The 22,126-nt window shown below is 38.3% G+C and overlaps 1 protein-coding gene across 3 annotated transcripts in view; it reads left to right on the top strand.

The window, feature by feature from the left end:
- Positions 1 to 12,146: 12,146 nt before the first annotated feature.
- Positions 12,147 to 22,126, top strand: part of LOC124169058 (lachesin-like) — an 877,532-nt gene continuing 867,552 nt past the window's right edge. For all 3 annotated transcript variants that reach the window (XM_046547530.1, XM_046547531.1, XM_046547528.1), the window contains exon 1: positions 12,147 to 13,076. In XM_046547530.1, the coding sequence (XP_046403486.1) occupies positions 12,806 to 13,076 (271 nt within the window). In that variant the 5' untranslated portion in view covers positions 12,147 to 12,805. The remainder of the gene's footprint in view (positions 13,077 to 22,126) is intronic.

Genomic DNA, 22,126 nt, shown 5'->3' with positions numbered 1-22,126 from the left:
ACGTGCCCCGTTCTAACCTACATAGAGTAAACAAACGAGATGCCTTTCTAGCAAGCCATTGTAATACTTGTTTTTGTAGTTTTCTGATTTTTTTTCTTATTTTATTATAGTAAGTCAAAAATGATTAAAATCATTAATTAAAGCCGCCCTTGATTCATAAATGATGTAATTAAACTTTTCATTTATTATGAGGCGGTACGAAGTTGCCGGGTCAGCTAGTTTGGTCATTTAAAGCTCATTTGAAAACAAATAAATTGGGGCGCTCGAAGTCCTGTTTTAAATTAGGTGATTGTTGGCGTGGTAGTTATTGGGAATATATTTAGGTCATTGTTGGTGGTCGCTAGGTCAAGCCAGCGAAAACACTTATGACTATTGCTATGATTATTGTATAGTCTTAAAAGTATCAATAAACGCTCAGTAGTACTTTTGAGACATAGTCATTTTACCAGAGATGGAACGGATAGGAATAAGCTTTTCACATGCGATGCCTTTTTCAACGAATACCCTATAATGCGAGTCACGTCTTTCGGGCGTTCCTTAGCGTTTTGTCGTCACCTATGGATAGCAAAACCCGGAGGAACCCCCTGAAGCCGTGACTCATTTGGAAAAGAATGGAGAAGTGAAGTGAACGGATAAGAAGAGGTACAAAGAAGTGCTGGACATGGTGGTCTAGGAAAGGAAACTTCTATACGAGATAATGAAGAGTGAAGGTCTGGATCGAGGGAGTACTGAACGGAAAGGGGATATTAAAATCTCTAACAAAAGGAATAATGCTGGGTAAGGTAGGGAGGGGAAAGAAGAGAGTAGGATTTAGTACTAGACTGTAGAACATGACATGCAATGATGAGATAGCTGACATTAATGCAAAGGCAAAACTTGGCTACTACTTATGAAGGCAATCTGCCAATAAAGAAAGAACGCACACAACACCCTGTTAAAAAATACTAAGAAAATGTTTGATAAATTTTTAACTATGTGATGAGCATTTTTGATACATTCAGTAGCTACCAGAAACTTTGATTTCAGTCATAATTAATAGAAAAAATATTTTAGGTAATTGGTATTTTCAATTTCATTAGCAATTTTATCGTCCTGGGGGTCACAGTGACCTCGTCTTTAAATGACTTCCATATGTTAAAATTGTTATTCGCGGTTTCTTCTGTTAAAATTTTGTATTTTGCACTAAAATTAGCTGGCCTTGGTGGCGCCGGGGTAAAGTCTCCGACTGCTTACCTAGAGGCCGCGGATTCGAATCCCGCCTGGGTGGCTTGACCACCATCCAGGGCATGGATGTTTGTGAATGTCAATAATGTTAATTGTAAGAGAGGAAAATGTTGTCCTAAATTCGCTTGAATATAAAGACGAAATTATTATTATTAAAAAAAAAAAACATTTTTACTTAGTAATATTTGGGTAGAGGGCATATTGTTAATAATAACACTACTGCACCTTCACCTATTTTTCTGAAAATGATGTGAAATGTTAGTAGCAATTAAAATTCACTAACTCTTGGTTAACTATGTGGTATTCCATTATTTCCTGGATATAGACAGTTACTTATACCACTTATTTTATAAGAGCGCGACCCGGGTTTCAATGAGTAATCATCATCATCAGGCGCTAATTATAATTTGTTTATCTTGTTGTTAATCTTGTTGTTACCTAGTTACTTGATGGGTAGGGAAACTAGGGAACAGTTAGAAATTTTAAAAATTATTGAAAATCAAGATAGTACCCTTATAAATGAATACCTCTACCCATCCTTTTCACCTATTCTGGCGTCCGTTTTAAAATTCATCAAGTAACTAGGTAACAACAAGATTAACAACAAGATAAACAAATTATAATTAGCGCCTGATGATGATGATTACTCATTGAAACCCGGGTCGCGCTCTTATAAAATAAGTGGTATAAGTAACTGTCTATATCCAGGAAATTAGTAGCAATTACCTTTTTCGAAAAACATTTTCGATAAAATCAATGAAAAGAAACGAATTACGGAAACCATTAGCACATTTTAATATAACAATTAAAGCAAATATGAATTGTTGTGACTGTTGTTTGATTTTTTATTACGCAAATGAAATGTAAAACTTGTCATTTCTGCAGTCGTTATCATCTGAACCGAGTAGAGAAGGCTGTTTGCAAATTTGAAGTATTCACGAATTGTGCGAATATTCCACTGAGGAGTAATCAATTTCAATAGAAAAATATTTCCTACCTCTTCCTAGTCTCCGTAGCTTATCCGTCTAAAACACTCGATCGGAAATCGGGAGTTTGAATCCCTGTCGAGGCGAATGATTTTGTATCTGTGAAATTTTCTCAAAATTTGTGCATTGTGGGTGACTCCGTAAAGATATCAACGTGGCTAGTCCCATTGTACCAAAAATTATCCACGATGACATGAATCAGGTAAGGGAGGGGTCTTCAACCTTTTACAATGCAAGGGCCAAACATCGATTTCACATCGTACGGTGGGCCACAATGCTCCACATCACTTTACCAACACATCAATTAAATTTAAAAAAATAAAACATATGAAGGGGTGAGAAGTCAGGGAGTACAAGTGGTTATTTTCTCAACAGAGTTAGGTAAAGTTAATTGTTAGAAGAAATTCACAAAACTTGGTTGCCATGGGATACGGGTGATTATCTGTTCTGTGCTGGCATCGATCGGGAAATCAAATGCACTTCTAAATATCTAATTGATCTCGTTTTTTTTTGCTAATTTCTGTACCTAACAGCGATTAGAAAAAAGAAATCACTTACACCCCTTGGCTCCCAACCCACTCATATAATTTCAAAGTGCAATAATCCTAATTGGTTAAAAAGTTCAATCAATCAATGCGACTTTTGACGAGTGTGTCGATATATATTTTATATCGTGTGGCGCGACTCAATATTTTCTTTATCCTCTAGGCCCCGCATGAAATAAGGAGGCGGGCTGCGGGTTGTAGACCGTTGAGGTGAGGGAATGGTTTATGTATTTCAAAATTTTAAACATTGCAGTGTGAACGAATTTTACTTTGTGGACAGGGGAGCTGTTTACCTTAAGAGGAGTGTAGATTTACTGCGACTAGATACATTTGAGTCTCTGACTCATCAGTCACCGGATGTGTCTTTGGCGAAAGGGTTTTCACGGGTCGCGACACCTGCAAGGGCGGGATAAGTCGAAGGGAGACTAGGGGAGCAGCCCCTTAGGGTATGCGTCCCTTAGTTGACCACATTCTGTGTACGTGGCCATTCCATTTGCTGGGCACAATTCTGGTTGGAATGAATCTCTTTTGAGGTGAGCCCGCATCAATACCGTTCGTACATCCGTAGCAAAAGTTGTGGTATTCCTCTAGGGGCGTTATTCTGCGAATCAACCACAATTCCTCATTCATCAATGTTAGCCAACATTCCTAAGCACGAACATTACAAAAGAGGATCATCGAGTCATCCTCTGAATGTGTTCTTATCCACCGTACATTTAAATGGGTTTACAAAAGTCGCCACTCGCGTCGCTAACGGACAAAGTGATATGAGTGTCATGGGGAAATATGGTACAATTAGAATTGTTAATCGAAATTTACAAGCGCGATAATTGTGTTCTATAAAATTCATAACTTTTTAATGCTATTCCTCGCAATAAAATACATTATACCTCAAAATATTGGAATTGACTAGATCGCATTGCACTCATCACCGCGCCGCGGACATTTTGAAAACCAATTAAAAGGCGACCGAAGTGGCCACAGATGTCAGCCTGGTATGAGATGGAATTGGGCCTCCTCTATGCAGTCCCCTTGGTCCTACGATTGGTTTGACGCAGCTCTCCATTCCTCTCTCCTATCAGCAAGCATGTCCGTATTTCATGTCTTTTATATCCTTTATAACCTGTCCAGTGTAAACCATTAAAAATCTTTCTCTTCTCGCTTATAAAGTCCATCACTTCGTCATTCCTCTTCCCATTCACGTTCGGCATTCACCTCTCGACTTTAACGCTTCTGGTCTCTCCTCGTCTTCCATTCTTAACGTGATGGGTTGAGATGGAATCAAAACCCACTTTAATCCTTAAATTTTCTCCGTTATTTTATGAATACACCTAGCATTTAAAATACTTAGGTTTTATTATATTGCAATGCTTGCGAGCATCGATGGAATGATTTATTCATTTATCGCAAGTTATTCAATCACGAAATGGCGTCTGGGCGATCAATAAATTATATTTTAAATACTTTGGTTTGATTATTTTGCAATAATTGGGAACAAAATCAACGTCATAATTTATTTACTTATTAATAATAGGCCATTCAAACACAGACAGATTTTCCATGCATGGTCTGGGCGATCATTATATAAATACCTCGCATTAAAAAGACTTAGGTTTGATTATGTAGCAATTATTGCGAACAAGATCAGTGTCATAATTTATTTATTTATTTATCACATGCTATTTAATCACTCACAGATTTTTTAAGCATGGTATGGGTGATTAATGCATTAATACCTCGTACTTAAAAGACTTTGGGTTTCATATGTTGCAAAAATAGCAAAAAAGACCAGTTTCATAATTTATATATTCGTCACAAGGTATTCAATCATTAACATGGTCTGGGCGATCAGTTCATCGATACCTCATATTTAAAATTCTTCGGTTGAATACGTTGCAATTATTGCGAACAAGATTAGTGTCGTAATTTAATTATTCGTTTTATAACAGATTATTCGATCAGTGACACGTTTTCCATTCAAGATCTTGGCGATCTATGCATCACAATCTCGTATTTATAAGACTTTGGTTTTATTATGTTGCAATAATGGCGAACAAAATCAGGGTCATAGTTTATTTATTTATAAAAAGTCATGAAGTCATTCACATGGTCTGGGCGATCAATACCTCATATTGAAAATAATTTGATAATTTTGCGGTAACTACGAGCGACATCAGTGCCAAAATTTATTTATCATTATTCGATCACGAACAGATTTTCCATGAATGGTTCGGTCGATCAATGCATACCTACCCCTCATTTCAATGCTTTACACCGGGGACATTGCGCTATGCAATCGGTGCATCGCATCGCAATATCGCAGTGGGAGAATGCGAGAGAAATCCGATTCCGCCCCGTGAGCACGCACAGTCATCAAACAGGGGCGAAACCCTTTTGCACTCCCCACCTCCCTCCAAGGGCCCCTCTCCTCATAACTCGCTGTGCGTTCCTTCCTGCGGCTCACGCACCATTTCCCCCTTTCCCCGATTCCGCTATATCCATTAAACTTGGGACACTTTTGTGTCTCGCGCTGCAGTCGTGGATGGAGATTGGCTGCCCGAAGGTCGAAGCAGAGTATCGTGGAGAAGGTTTAGGCCAGGGGTCGCCATACTGTGTCCCGCGGGCCACATCCGGCCCGACACATAATTTCATCAGGCCCGCCAAACAAATCCCTGCGTTGTCCAACTTCACACTTAAGTTTCAATCATAGGAGGATTTAGGGGGGTGGGGCACGGGGGCACGTACCCCCCACCCAGACCCAAAAAAGTAGACAAGATTTTTAATGCAGTTATCATTACGTTCGTTTTATTTTGTGTATTACGGAGCCTCAATCGTTTCATTTAATGTTAATAACTTTCATATCAAAATAAAGAGCATATATGTTCTACAGTAATTGTTATGTGTTGGTTTTTAATCTCAAATATGAGAAGACCTGTCAGACCCTTGTGCCCCCCAGAATAATACTGTTTCCGCCCCTGGTTTTAATGTTTAATTTCAGTGTGAAATTGACCATGCATTGAGTAACACCCCTTGAAAATGGAAGATCGTATTCCGAAACGTCGCGTCGGCCTAAACGACTGAATTAACATGGTTGAGAACCCGTGAATAATTCCTCAATATTATTCACCAGGAGAAATTAAAATCGTTTAAATCCATGTGTGTTGGCCTTGAATAAATAATTATCGTACGGCTGGCATCGCTATAATTTAACTATAGAGAAGGAAATCAAGGATTGATATTTATTAATGCCTGCAGCCAGATCCGTATACAAATTTGATAAAGTTTCCTTTTAATATTGTGTCCATTTTTAGTACAATATACGTGTGTGCACAAACATTTTCCAAAATGAAGTATGCGGAATCTAACTATCAAAAAAACTTGTCTGATGATCATTTGAAATCAATTCTTAAAATTTTCCGATCTAACCTGGAAGCTGATTTCAATAAAATTTTGAAGTCAAAACGGCAGAATCATTTGTCAAACTAATTCGACTGCATAAAACTAAAGCAGGAACCTATTTTGTTACCCTGATTTTTTTCCACGAGATTTTTTTTAATTTTCCAGTTGCACTTTAATTTTTAAGGAAATTAAATTACTGGCACTGGCTTGTTTTTTTACATTTTTTATTCCCTCGGCCCGCATAAATGTGGGAAATATATAATATTGCTCTTACATGGAGAAGTTTGGAGACCCCTGGTTTAGGAGAATGAGTGAACGAAAAATTTGTATGTAGCCTTAGGGCTATATACCCCTTAAGACAAAAGCAATAGAAATTTTGTGCGATGAAAAAAAGAGAAATATCTTGCAAGTTTGACTATTATGCAGTGGAATATTTAATTTAAATTAAAAACAATTTGAATGATCTTCTCTCGGGTTTGCTCACGGGTCGGAAAAATTAAGACAGCTAATCAATTGATTTAAATGCTAGTTAGAAATTGTATTAATTTATAGATAAATTTGTTATTATGCTATTATCCCTGAGAGATGCATAGGATAAAAACTTTCAGCTTTAACTGATCGCATCACTTTATGTCCTACAAACTTAATTGGCATTGGTAGACCAATGCTAGAGCAATTGTAGAGCAATATCAGTTGTATTTGTAGGACATTAAGTAATACAGTCATGAAGAATTAGATGATTATTAAAACTGATTGTTTGAGACGATACACGGCGAAATTGCTTCATGTTAAATAAAACTCTAGTGATCCTAGCCATTCAGTGGAGTATAATTATACTTAAAAATTTATCCAAGGTTTGTATTTTTGGTCGTTGATAGATAGTTGCAGTAATTTTCACTTTAGCAGCAACAAAACATAAATACTGTTTTAGAATGATCCCGCGTAATTCAGATTATATTCTTTGGAATTCTTTGTGTTTCTTCCCATAACGCTGTCCCTTTTTGGTATGAATATGTTGTGATTTGCATTTTTCGTTGCAAATGAAAAGTTGCTTGCAGAAAGTTTTACTTTACCACTAATAAAGCGAATCAAAGATATAGAAAGGCCCTTGTTATTTAAATTCAGCTTATATTCTTTGGAATATAGTGACGTCTCGGTTCCCGTTTTGGTATGAGTATCTTGTGATTTGTATTTGTCGTCGCAAATTGATGGATTTTTGCTGAAATTTTCACTTCAGCAGCAATAAAACGCAATACGGATTTGGAACGGTCCCACGTGATTTAAATTAAGCTTATATTCTTAAGAATTTAGTGACGTTTTTCGCAATAACGGGATGCCTTTTTTGGTATGGATATCTCGTACCCAAAAAAAGTGTCATTGGAATCATTTTACGGCGAAACTTCCTTAAGTGGAATGTATGTTGCCACTTTTCTTCCCCATTTTTCCACTTAAACCCATTCCTTGCGTTTCCCTCACCCTCCGGAGCTTCCCCGTTCGGCCGTCCCCACACTGCGGAGACGGCGCTGCGATACGGTCCCCTTATCTCCCTCTTTGTCTCAATTTTATCTTCCATCCTTTTCTCCTCCTGACTTTATCCCTCAGGGTCGACCTCTGCGGTGTCTTTTACCCCTTCTCCCAGGGTTTTTCTCATCCCCCTACCACTTCTACTTTTCCCAACTGCTCTTTCAAGATGTCGAGATATCCCGGTTCGAGAGGCAATATCTTTGTGGCCGGTGAGCCAATAACAATGGTGTACACTGAAAATTGAAGGCTCTAAGTTTCCTTCTACATATGCATCTACGTAAAACATAGAAAGCCGCCTCAAATAGCGTATGGCGGTAGGTGTTAGAAAATCAGCCATTTACAAATGAAAAGGATTTGTTCTTAGGAAATCACGCCTCACACTTATTGAAGTAGTGAAGAACCTTTGAATAACTACACGTATATATACATTACATACCACCAGATTGCATTACCTGCAGTGACATCCATACAGGAACGCACTTTCCTTATTTTTTTTACAAGGGACATATTATTCTGTTTTTTATTACAAGCTATTATTTACATACCATTAAAAAAAGCTTTGCTTTGATTATGTATGCATTGGGAATAGAAATGTACTATAAATTTTGAGGCACCAAAAATCGTAAAAGTTTTATTTGACTTTAATGTTTTTTCTTAACCAGTACCGGAACAACGTTCCACCGTGTTCCGGCACTATGACACCACTGATTACATGCCACGTATCTGACTACATTACATACCACATACTGTAGATACAACTTCCCTACATCACATACGACAATAGGAGTGGTGTGCACAGAAAATTGAAGGCTTTACTTTTCCTATTACATCTAAGTCTTCATATTACCCCGCAACCCGCCTCTATAGATTTGTGGCGCGAAGTATTATAAAACGTCTACAAATAATAAGTATTTGTTGTAACGAAATCACGCCTAGAATTTATTAAAGCAGTGAAGTTCCTTTGAATAATTTCATGTACATCTACATTACATACTACCCCACAATTCGTCTCTATAGGTGTGTAGCTCCGTATCTTAGGATACAAGCCCAGAAAAAATGCGAGTACAGTGTTACTTGAAGCATTTATTGAAGTCCTTTACGTTTAGGGGGAAATATGAATTCTAATATTTTTCAGTTCGGCAATATATATCTCCTTATTTATCGCTTCAATCGGACCTGGAAATATAGTGGGGCTCTGAGATGATATTCTCCGCGTCGCTCTTTAAGATATTCATGCACAAGTTTTAAGCAATCTATGTCTAGCGCATAGCTTCCGAGTCCCTAGCGGCTCCCAACCTAATTTAATAAACATATACATATTTAATCCCTGTGCGTCGTTCTTGCCGCAAAAGCATATGCATCAGCTATATTAAAAATTTAAGAAGACTTTACCTTGCGCCTCATTATGGGGAAAAATCGCTCCTAACCGTTGAAAAAAATGTTTTCTGTTGCAAAATAAAAAGAATACCTGTCGATTGAAAATTCAAATGCCCTCCTTAGAAGTAAGTTTGGTGAAATGATATCATGTTTCATCTCTGCATTTCTCATAAGAATTTCCAATCCAAAGATGGTTATAGTGTAGTAAAATTAGGCGGTAAACTTTTATTATCGTGTTGTGAATAATGGACTATTGGTACTGTTTTAGATGAGAGTATGTGCATATTAATCTTCGGCTAGAGAATATAAGCTGTATTTGGATGAGAGCTCTCGGGAATTCTTGTTCGGCATTCCTGTCATCCTCATTTGGTTGAAAAGAGGCGCATTTTAGAACCTTAAAATTCTTTACGTATTTAAAGCTCTTGCTCAATGCATTCAGTGACCAGTTCAATTAAAGCTCGCGTTATTCGTGGCGATAACGCTAATAATTTGTTATGCCTTTGTATGTGTCACCTTCTGCTCCGTATACCAATGGCTCACGTCAGTTTTCAATTAAGTGTTTTGAAAAATTAATGATTTCCATAAAAATGGGACTACTTATGGCGTTTTCGTTTTACGAAAATTCATATTTATCAAAGGGTTGAAAAATGTAATGTTTAAGGTACGATTCATTCCTAACGATAGTATTTAGCATTGAGAAATGCTGACGGTACGTACTAGCTACTGTCCATGGCATCTCACGTTCATATCTCGGGTGAGGCCTGTCGACAAACCCAACAAGGATTTACCAAAAGTAAGGGGCACAGGGTAAAGGGAAGGACTCCACCTACCTTGGGTGTGATATTCACATGCCTGCGTTGTAGTCTGTGGTCAGTTCTGTGGTCTCTTACTCAACTCGCCATTGGACTGAAGCACTGAGTAAGTCATTGAGCAATTATGAGCGAAAATGACACACAACAAATAATAATTATAGGAATATCTTATTTGTTGAAAATGCTTGATATCAATATTTATTAACTTTATCTCGGTTTCCTCGAAGGTTTTTTTATTTTTTTTATTTTAACCGCAACATAGTTTTAACTACCATGTGACACAAGTACCTTTATGAACATGATTTTACGATTTAGTGCTTTCTCGCATTTAAACGTGCTGCGTGTCTTCCAAATGTAAGTCTCTTGGAAATAACGAAGTTGATTTTTTGACATTAGTGACGAACTGATTCGACCAGAACTATAGGTGAGGATAGAGCTCACCCAGGACTAAACCAAGGACGTTTGAATTTTCACATTTAAGACAGGGTTCCATTGCCTATTCTTTGGCCATCTCGAAAGTTGTTTTAACTGGCGATGCCCGAGGGAAATATTCGAGATTTTGAACCAAGAATGCTGTGGTCTGAAGCAAAGTACTCAACCAAGTTGGCTGCCATTTAAGTGAAATTTATAGAAGCTGTAATAATAATGAAGGCTAACTTTTTAGCGAAAGTATTTGGAGGAATTAAAAGTAGCCTTAGAAATTTTTGTGAGAGTTATATGTACAAGAGTCTTTGCGACATTTAACCAATCCAAAGACAAAATTTCTTGTCTCTGGATTGGTTAAATGTCGCAAATAATGGTAAAAAATACCGGAAACTATCGTCACACCTCTGCACATCAAATAAAGTAATAATGAAATAGAAATTACTGGGAATTTACCGCCCAAAGAAATGCTCTTATTCCTGTCAAATTGCCTGTAATCCTTATTTTATTTATAAACACTTTATTTCTCACTACAAATAATTCACAAAAGGCTTATGCATTGGTTGAATAACGAATCAATAAATAATATATGAATACCAACATACATATCAGAGAGATCAAACGCGAAATGAGACTTAAGCCATGGAAAGCGTTGAATTTATTTGGTGGCGTGTGAAGGAGGTTACTCTTTATCGAAAATTTCAACGACAGTTAACAATTGACGATCACACACATCCATGTACTGGATAGGGATAACCTATTTAGGCGGAAATCGAACCTTCGCTACGATGATGATTTATCCCCGCCGACGTCTTGCCCAGTAACAATTTTCCTTATAGTTTTCATGGGCGTACCCAGCGGGGATGGGGGAGGTAACGGCCCTCCCTAGAAGCGAAAATAAATTTAGTTCAAATCAAAAGTTATTTATCTTTTGAAGAAAAATGATATTAGCATAAGACATGGAACTAAAATATGAATCATTATTTTTACAAGCAAATAATTATAAAAACTAAAAGATAACTGTCATACTTTCCTCAAAACTTTGGTTTTATTAACCTTTTCCGTGCAAAAAAGTTACAACTTGATCGACCAAGCTACTTTCCTCCCCCCTAGTTTTGATTCTGAGTATGCCCATGATAGTTTTATCGTACGAGCAACCGGCAGGACACGTCCGTGCTGCCCGCCGTCTCTTTAGTGACTCCCGATTCTTTCCGCTCGCCTCGTCGGACCCGTGCTAAAAAAAACCCTTGCCTCCCCTCACGGCCCTTCCTCAAGAGATAGAGGCCGCCTCCGGAGCCCAGGGCCCCGCCCCTTTTGCCTCCCCTCAAAACAGCCTCCAGCCCTCCCTCAGGAGCCTCCCCCCCTCTCGCCTCACCCCCTGGCGGCGCACAATCTCGCCTCCCATTGGCCGTACCGCCCGGCCGAGACTCCTGACTGGTCCGAAGCGCGGAGAGGAGAGGTAACGGCGGAATATGTGTCGCGGCCTTCTTGAGGGAGCTAGCAAGGGGTGGGTTTTTACGTGTCCCAAAAAAGGAGGGGGAGGCGAGACACCCCCTTTTGCCGTACCCCTCCTACGCATTTCTCTCCCCCTTTTGACAGTGGGGTTAAGGAGGGGGGTCCACCCCCCCCTACTCATACCAGTCTGCATTTACTCTTTACCCTGTCCCCTTCCCATAAGGACCTCCCCCCCCCTCCTGCTACTCCTTACTTCCCCTTTGCTCCATAAGCGTGTGCCCGACTGTGTCCCGCGCAACCGTTCCAACGCCGGTACTCTCCCTACCATCCCTCCATTCTCATACCTCCTCCCACTCCTGGTCCTACCGCCACCCCGCCCTACGTAGTCGCAGTCTCTTGCCACAGTGTAGACGGTCTGGTCACGCGTGCGGTTGGGCTCGCCAGCGCACGGCCGAGAAGCGTGTCTCTCTCCCTCTGTTTGAGCGGTTCAACTGACGAAGCGTGCGGTATAGGCACGCCCCCGATTTTGTTGTCTGCGGTGTTTCGGGATTCCTTGACTGACGCGTGCTTTACGTTTTCAGCCAGGCTGAAGGCATTTCCCCTGTTCTAGTCTTTGGACTAGTATTTTTAACTATCTAGCCTATAAGCTTCTTGGGAGAAGTTGATCTATACTGCAGTGGGGCAGTACAGTTGGTCTCGTTGGTATTGGGGTTCTTTAGATATCATCACACATTTTTAGGGTCAGTCTCTACGCATATTATTCCCTGGATGGTGTATTTTTAGGGGCAACATTTTGGTCAATTAACTATTTAATTAGGGTCTTTGTGTGCCTGGGGAAGTTACACTAGGCCATGTGGATCCTTAGCCATTGGTTATCATCAGGATGTCATCGTAATGGTTAACGTATAGGACTGACGCCAGTTTCTTCGCTTCCATTGAAATAGCAGAGCTTGTGTTGTCCACTTTTCCTGAGGGAAGTCCCGGCAAACCTGGTGGTGGAGACCAAGGAAAGGTGCCTGCCGGTGGTTGTTTACGCAGTTCGTCCCATTGAGCGGTGAGGATGACTCTTCGCCGTGGAGAAGCAAGGCCACTTCCGCGCCTTCGTCGGTGTCAGTCGCCGGCCGCCGAATGCAGCGATAACAGTGTTGTCGACGGCAGAGAAGCCGGAGTGAACCCGAAGAGGATTCCTAACTTGGCCGGACGTCGGATAAAGCTATGTGGAATGCGTCGTCACGCTTGTTCCACCATGACCAAACTCCCAGCCAGTCTTCTCCTCCTGTTCTTCCTTGTGGTGGTCTTCGCGGGACTGGGAATGTCCTCAGCAAATACCGGTGAGCGAGCATTCACCTACAAAACGACACTCAATCCAGTTAGCTACCCATTCAGGCGTTAGGGGTACATCGTTGCAATGAAACACAATTGTAAACTTCACCCTTATGTTGATGTTATCTACCCGGGTTTTGTCGACTTCTTCTTTCCCATTTTCTAGGTACAGGACTAGTTCCCTGTTTCTAGGTAGGAAAGGGTACTGATCTGCCGAAACATATATCAACGTTAAAATACGTGAGGAGTTTTCCTATTGTGTTTAATTCTTACCATATCTTGGTTTCAGCAGATTATTTTCCATTTTCTATGCCCAGGAAAATGGCGCTGACCTGCCTAAACCCGGTATATCAACATTAAAATGTATGCCTAGTTTACAATTGTGTTGTAATTCGAAGATTAGCGACTTCCACTAAGTATCGCCGGGGAAGATTTCTTATATTTCACACTAGCCGCAAACATAAAAAGAGTACCTACTGAGCGACCTAAACCTGGGTATATGAACATTAAAGTATGTGAGTTTACAATTGTCTAATTTGAAGATGAACAACTTTGGCAAAGAATCGCCGGAGACAATTTGTTACATGTGTCATTAGCTGCCAACTTAAAGAAAAAGGTAAATTATCTTCACTAAAAGTTGTTCTAGGTCGCGTTTTCAGTGTTAAGATTGTGGCTTTCAGGTTTGATTGTATTTATAAATCGAGTTAGAGTTTTCGTTAAATTTCTTCATTGCCCGTATGCATTCGACAAAGCGTCTTTATTTTATCCTTCCTACTGGACATTGGAAAAACATTTAGCTAAATCTTACCCTGTATGTCAGGTGGGCGACTACAAGTTCAGCGAAAATAAGAATTTCTCTGTGAATGTATTAAGGTTGCGCTAGAAGGAAGCGATGTGACTGTGCGTCAGAATTTATTTCGGCCCTTCGTTGCACGAGCAACAAAACTAATTCTGCTTCTTATCCGCTTGACCATACATACTTTTTACGTAACTTTTTCTGACCTTCATATAATAATTCCGCTCCAAAATAATAACTTCAAGCTCGCAACAGAACATTTCTGCCCTATTCTACTCAGGCAATCTCTTTCTTACCTTTCAGCCCCTGTGTGTCAAGTTTTTCCCACTTATATCGTAAGAAATAGTGCGTAGAAATTATTTTATCCACGTGACACCTAGATATTGTGTGTGCAATTTTATGTATCTGTTTGTGGAATCCAATTTTTACTCGTAATAATTGTTGAAGCACCCGTTTTTCCCCCAAAAAATATTAAATATATGAGTTAAGCTTTTAGCTTATGATCCTTTTTGCTCGCCGAGTTCTATTCAAGTTTCAGTCTGGCAAGTGTGTTGTGGAATCTAGGTACTGCACGATCAAATGTTGCTGGCGCCTTACGTGGAAAAAAATATAGTCTTTGGGACTGATTGGTCTTTTGGAAGTAATTTCATCCCCAGAAAAAGACGAGAATGAAAAACATATTTTGTGTTATCTTTGTACGTGCAAGTAATTGCACGCAGAAAATCCGCAGCTTCTAAGACTTGGCGTACACTAAAAAAACACTGTTCTAATTTAATTCATGCATTCGTACATTTTCCGTTCCGATCCACAAAAATCATTTCTGCAAACAGATATTAACTTGTACATGTTAATGTACCGCGTAACTAGTCCTTAAGAAATTGTTTTGCCCATATGACTCCTAATTTTTGTCCATATAATTTTATGTATTTGTTGGTAGAATCTAATTTTTACCCGTAATAATTGATAAATAAAACGTTTTCCCCGAATTTTATTAAATACATGGGTTAAGTTCTTCTTCTGATTAATGCTCGTCGAGTTCTATTCAAGTCTCAATTCAACCGGAGCGGAGTGGAATCCATTCTTCGATTAAAAGTTGTTGGCCCTTGTGCGGAAACGAATTACATGCTCTGGGAGTGTCTTTTCCGGGGAGAAATTTCATCCCAAAAAATTGGCCGAAAACCGTATTTTGTATTACCTTGTTTCGAATAAGTAATTGCACGCAGAAAACCCGTAGCTTCTAGGACTTGGCGCGCAAGAAATACACACTCTAAAAGTGTCATATTCATTATATATACATTCCGAAAGCTCCTTAAAATCGCCACGAACTTTCAACAAAGCTTCGGTTTCCAGTTTACCGTCATGGGGCAGTTTAAACCGGCATGAACTCATCCCTCGCCGATGGATCGCGAAAACTAGTCCTCTTCAGCGCGTTCCCCACGAAGGGATGCCCTCATCTCGAGCATTCGACCGTCGCGTCCGGAGAATTGGGAGTGTCGGGGTTGAGCGTTGGTCCCATTTTACGCCGCGATTTATTCGCGCGCAGAGTGGGAAGATAAATATGACCAAGTCTCTTTAATCTTTGGCCATGTTGGGGGAGTGCGGGAGTGTTTGTTTACCTATCCGAATCGCTTCGTTCGGCATTGAACAAGTCTTACGTTCGTGTTTGTTTTGTGGTGCATATTTGTGTTGCCTTCGATTACGTAACTTCTCTCAGAAAATCGTTGGCTCCTCATATTTACGTCGAGAAAAAAATTATGGTGCAGCGCGATGGGAAACTGGGTCATGAGTAAATGGATTGAATAATTGTATTTTATTGATTGATTGACCCTCATGGTAAGATAAAATAGTAGTCTTTCTGACTGAGTTTATTACTCGGAAACATTAAGTCTTCCAGTGAGGGCAAAAGTTGGAAGTAATGCTTAAAGGTGACTTTATCATCAAGGAAATAAATGAGATACCTAAGTTGAAATGAAAAATATCAAGCATTTTAAGAATAATTGATATTTATTGATGTTGCTTCGAGATTTGAAAATACGACATCCGTTTATTTCGAAGTATTCATCCACGCATATAGCTTTCTAAGACATGTTTACGTACGCTAGAATTGTGCTTTCCGCAATTCATGCAATTTCTACGAAGCGTAGGAGTCAACTTGTTAGCCTTTTAAATCTGAATTGAAAACAGCGGTTTTTTTCAAGTTATGTCTATGCTTTTGAATTATTTGGAAGTGTAATCAATGCAAGTCTGCACCGTAGTCTATGATCTCGGGTGAAATACTTTCGGCGTGAAAAAAATACTGCATTAAGAAGCCGCAAGGTCAGTAACGTCTTAAGGAAAGAAATATTGTTTACTTAAAATATCCTTGAATCATAGTTAAGTGACTGTTAGATGATCCTAGTGAATGTTACATTTTAGTGTTATCATCGTTTGGGCAAATAAATTAGTTGCCTGAATCCCCACAGAATATCAAAAATTAGCATTTATTTATTTGTGAAATTTCAACTATGCATTAACCAATACGGAAAACAGTGATGGGGCCATAGGTGCGTAAAGTAAGAATTCCGACGGATATTTGCCGAATTATTAGTTGAATATCATTTATTAGGATGTCATTATTCCAACCACCATTTGACCAATATAATAGGAAATCGCATATATTAATGATCATAAAACATCTGGAAAGGTTGCTAAATAACAGACAGTAAGACAGAAGATAGAGGAGGTGGAGTTACTCTTAGTAATATTTGCCTTAGCGAACTTAGTTGTCGATTGTATTTTCGATTTATTTGCGGGTTCACGGTGGGGCGCTGAAAAAATATTTCTTCTTACATCGAAAATCGTGAATACGATTAAGAATTATGCAATAAATATCGAAGTATTTATTGCGTATTTATTATATTATTTAATTACTTACTCGAGGCAAATACGACCTTAATATAAATTTAGCAATCACTCAATTTCCTGACTACAATTTTGGAGTGAGGTAGTAGCATGCATTTCATGTATTACGCAGTAAAGTCTCGTGCCGCAAGGTGAGTTTCGCTTATAACGCAGTGAGAATTTAAATTACTACTTAGAAATGGTAGGTAAGCTCACATTTTCAGTGTAATTTTATCAGTAAAGGCATAGTTTTCAAGCTATAAGTTCACAAGTTTTTTTTCACAACACTTCAAATTTATGTGGATGATGGCTCAGTGAGCAATTCTCCGTTGCATTTAGTGAAACTTATTCAATTTTTCTGCAATGGATTGTTGCAGTTTTTACGTGTGTTCCATTCTCTTGATGGTACAGTTTATTTCATTGGCATACTGCCTTGGTTTTCACGTAATCATTTCTTCAACTTCGATGACATTGTACTTTTCGTGCCGGAATTATAGCATATTTAGGCTCATAAGTTACCTGACAGGTGTTCGTTATTCTCTGATCGTAGCTCCCCAGTGCTTTGACGCTGCTTCGAGCGGCCTGCGCGGTTGTTCAGTCGCGGTGACGGTCGGGCTTCGGCCGGGTTGGAATTCGGGGTAGTCGGATGGAATTCAGCGTTCACGTCATGATTGAGGTTTGGCTTCAGAAATGTTTCGAGCATTTTATCGCCGAAGAAGCGAAAAATTCTGATCGCATACCTTACTATGCTCAAGAAACGCAAAAGAGGTACCTCCCTGCCTAAGGTCGCTTGCTTTGACCGAGGTCATGTGGAGGGTACTCATCTGGTAATAAACCGTGTTCCTTGTGTGTAGAATTTGCGTTAAGATGTACACGAAATCAGTTCTAATTCAATTAAATACCTAATACACATCACTTCTCTGAATAAAGGCAATAATGCATTTCGGCTGTTAATTTTTGGGCTTGTTAGAAACGATTTTCAAATGAATTAGTCCTGATCATATTTTATTTGATATATTCTGCTAATAATTTACATTCTGATTTATAAAATTTAATGTTCCATGAAAAGCCTTTGAGCTGAGTTGTCAGATTCTATAGTTGTTTCGGCCATTATGTAGGTACATCGCTGTTACTTTTGGCGTGTGTAGGATGTACCTTGTAAATGTACCTTGCTTTTACGTAAACTTTACGTTAAAATACGCCCAAAGTCATTGATAGTTCTATCAAATACCACAAATACATAATCTCTCTCAATATGGCCAATTAGCATATTATTATGTCAAACTTTGTGGCGTTTTAGAAATGATTTTATTCAGCTGTTTTCAAGCTTCTTAATCCTGATCACATTTTAATTAATATACATATTGTACTAATGGAATACATGTTATTTTGTAATACTCAGTGTTCTAGGAAAATATTTTGAGTTACACTGAGTGATTTTGCAGTTATTTCGCCAAATATGTAGGAGCAGCGTTGATATTTTTAGCATGGCTCTGAAAATAATAGTCGTTTTCCTATACCAACTTCTATTAAAATTGAAATGAAGTTGAAGAGACATATGCACTGGAAATGCGTGTGTCTCTCCATTTAAAAATCACACAGTTTTATAAGCCCCACGGTTTGTTTGGATAGGTTGAGATAGAGCTTGAGAGTGGGTGGAAAGGTATTTTTTTGGTCGACCATAAATATGTGGATACTCGGTGCGACTTAAGATCGTGGTGACGAGTATTACCGTTGCTCAAGAGCTTTATATCCACTGCAGCTGATCCCATATCTCGAAAATGACTGATGCGACTAAATTTTTATCAAAAAAATATCTAATTCTCCATTAACGTAGGCATAGGGGAATTAATACTTTCCATCTGATGCGATGTGATTGTTCTATCTGATGACATTGATGTTTCAGGAAGCATTATCTGTATGGTCATGAGTACGTAGAATAAGCGTCGGTATATGTGATAGTAATGTTAATCGTGCTCATCAAAGTAGACGGTCACTTATCGCCTAATTGGAATATGTGATATTGTTTTAGGAATCTATTTAAGGGTGTTTATAATGGTAGGAAGTTGATTGTCATTTGCCATTTGAATTCATTTCCGATGTCACGTAGGTGGTTTTCTAATTGCTGGACCCTTCAAAAACAACTTTACGACTGCAAATGAGTGTCCAATTTATTAGCATTTGTTGCCATTTTCCTCTCTCATATGAACTCGTCTAAATGCAAACCCTAAAGGTAAATGACTATTATGTGCTAAGGACCGCAAGCATATTCATTGCCATTGAATTCTACAGCTTCTTATACTGTGGCTTGGAGGGTGAATCCATTTTTAGGACGTTTGCAACTTAATTATTTCTTATATATTTTGAGGATATTGAGGGATATAATTTAGAAGCAATTGAAAAACACGGAATGTGTTGATCACGATATCCTTAGGAATTAAATAGTCAATATGAACCATTGATATATTATTTCTTCTATCTATTCTAGACGTTTTTTATGAAGCTCATTAACGATCCGAATTGGATGAATGTTGTTCGCAGCATTTATTCTTAGGGTTAAATTGTCATTTGATTGCCAAAATTCCAAGTGTTCTGTGGTTTATCACAGCTTCCAGTGAGGTAGAGAGTTGCTTATTCGAAGATAACACTCACTCTTATTGTGGGTAAACTCTTCTCGGGATTCCCACCGGGTTGAGGTATCCATAATATCCAGCGTTTCGAGCTCCGAATCAGGGCTAACTGTTTTTTTATTTATTTGTGGTTGCTAAGTCTCATTGATATGATAAATTTAGTTAATTTAGTTAACAATGCGATTTTAGCAACCACTAACAAATAAAATGAATGAGTCATTTATAGTTGCAAATAGACCCAAGTTAACTGTATATAAACGCTGTTTTATTTACATGGGACCAAAATTATTTCATCTACTGCCCGCCAGAATTAAAAAAATTAAAAACACAAATGTCATGTTGAGACTTGCTAAAGACTGGCTCTTCTCGCAAGAAAAAGTTGAAATTTATTTTGATGTTATTTACATAAAACTTAATGTATCATGTACTGCATTATTATGTTTTTGGCATACATTTTGTTAATTGATGGTGGGCTAATTCTGGTCCTATGACCTTCGAGAACACCTAAAGCTCCTTCTCTTTTTTCATTGTATTAAGATGTAAAAAACAAATGTAGGAGTAATAAATTATTATTATTATTATTATAAAGCAACATTCAGCCCTGAGGATAAACCCCTCTGATTGTGAGCCCTGAGGATGAAAGAGCTGGAGCTTGAAACGTTGGCTATTATGGATAAATTAACCCGGAGGGAATCCCGAGAAGATTTTACCCACATCATTCGCCGGGAAAGCATCAAATTATATTTCACTCACTCTTATTGTTGGAAAGAGTATGTTTATTATAGAAATTACTATGCCCAAGGCCTCCAATCTTAATTATCTTTTATAATCTCGCTGTTATCACTCGTTGAATAATTCGATTATAGTCCCCATATACTTTTATCTCTTTATCTCCCGTGCCTTTATGCACTGAAGCCTCTTGAAGTGGTAAATTTTATTTTGATTCCACCATAATAGAGGAAAGCGAAGAGTCTCAGAGAGAGAAACGAGTGAGCCCAATACCTTATCCATATATTACATCTGTCTTTATGCGAATAGTAACAGTAACCATTATCTATTAAGGAGGGGGAATTCAATGTTAGGATAGTTGAGAACAGGTCTCATCTTGTATGTCTGTTGGTGAAGATCAAATTCATCAGTTTTGATGAAATACAAACTTGTATGCTTGGTTTATAATCCGTTTTTGAAAATAGTGCAGGGCCGTTTTCCTAGGCTTTTAATTTTTTTCATGGAATCAGTTGAGGTATAAGTGACATAAGTAGAAAATAATTTAATAGCATAAGAGCATTTGATGGTGATATGAACAGTTACAACTCGATTAAAATATACGCTTGCAACCTATTATTTTTCTTGTTTTTTGTATCTGAGTTTACGCTCTAACCTGAGCCCGCTCCTGTCTGTTCTTGATCTGCATTTCTGTCTTATAAGTTTCAAACATTTATCTTGAAGCATTAGGTTCAAGCATTTCCCATTGTGCCCATTGTGTCATCGGTTAAGCAAAACTTGTGTTGAATGAGCTGTAGTAAAATTTATATCGTTCGTGGCATCTATTTATTTTGGCCTCAGCTTCGCCTTAAACAAAAGTTTATTCTTGTGTTATTTTTCATCACTAGTATACTTGCTACATTTAATGAATTAACTTGTTATTTCTTTACTATTTTAATCCCGATTTTATGCAATAAGGATCTGTTATATCCTTCAATAAATCGTCAAATACTAATTTGATTTTTTAAGAATAATGCTTTTAAAAGAACTTTATAGGATGTAGTTATAATACGCTGACGATAGGATAAGATATGCGTGAGCGAAGAAGTGCTGAGAGGAATTCAATGCCCAGTGTAGCTAAAAATTACCCTTAAGTGTCATAAGTAGCCTCACGCTGAATGCAAGTTTGCTACACAGATAATCTCCTTTTCTATACCAAAGCTGCACTGTGATCTGCATAAGTATTGTAAAATTATCTTAGAATAAACTAATAGCATGAGTATTATTGAATGTATGGCCTTCATGGTTAAAAGCTAGATTTTATGCTTTGATTGTCGGTGTTCGCTATCAAATTCTTCTCATTGAAGAATTCGTGTGATAATCTTATTTTTTTGCCGCGTGGAGGTTTGTGTTGGTCCCTTTAACGAAGTTGCTAGCAAGTCTACTTCTTTATAATTACTACTAATAAATGCTGCGCTTAGACTATAAAGTTGGCATGACAGAGATACCTGGTGAATATTTCAGCCTTTCTACTACAACCGTATTAATTCCTAGGGTTTAAGACAACGTTCCGAAAGATTCAAAAATACGGCAAAGATGCCTCAAGTAATCTTCTTTTTTCACTTCCAGGGCGTTTATTCTGGTTAAAATTATATGACTATGACTTTAGTAATCGACGATATTAGCAACCCTGTAGATAGTTCCGTCTTGTGGCTAACAATTGCGGGGGTTTGACGCAAAGCGGTACAAGTGGTTTTTTTCTGAACAGAGCTGAGTACAGAAATTTATAAAAGAAATGTACAAAAACTTGGTGGCAAAGGGATACAGGTGAATCTTTTTGGTGCTGGCATCGAATGGGAAATCTAATGCATTATTAGGCATATATTTAGTTGATCTCGTTTGTTTTATTTACCTAATTCCTGTACTTAACTCTCTTCATAAAAAATCATTGTACCCCTCGGCTTCTCACCCCCTCAATCATTACCAGTTGTTAAATCATAGTGACGACATAACGGGAATAAACGTTCAGCTGTCTTACTTTTGCGAT

Source organism: Ischnura elegans, chromosome 12, assembly GCF_921293095.1.
Source record: "Ischnura elegans chromosome 12, ioIscEleg1.1, whole genome shotgun sequence".
NCBI classification, from domain to species: Eukaryota; Metazoa; Arthropoda; class Insecta; order Odonata; family Coenagrionidae; genus Ischnura; species Ischnura elegans.
Note: the sequence above shows the minus strand (reverse complement) of the source record. Positions and strands in the feature narration are given on the sequence as shown.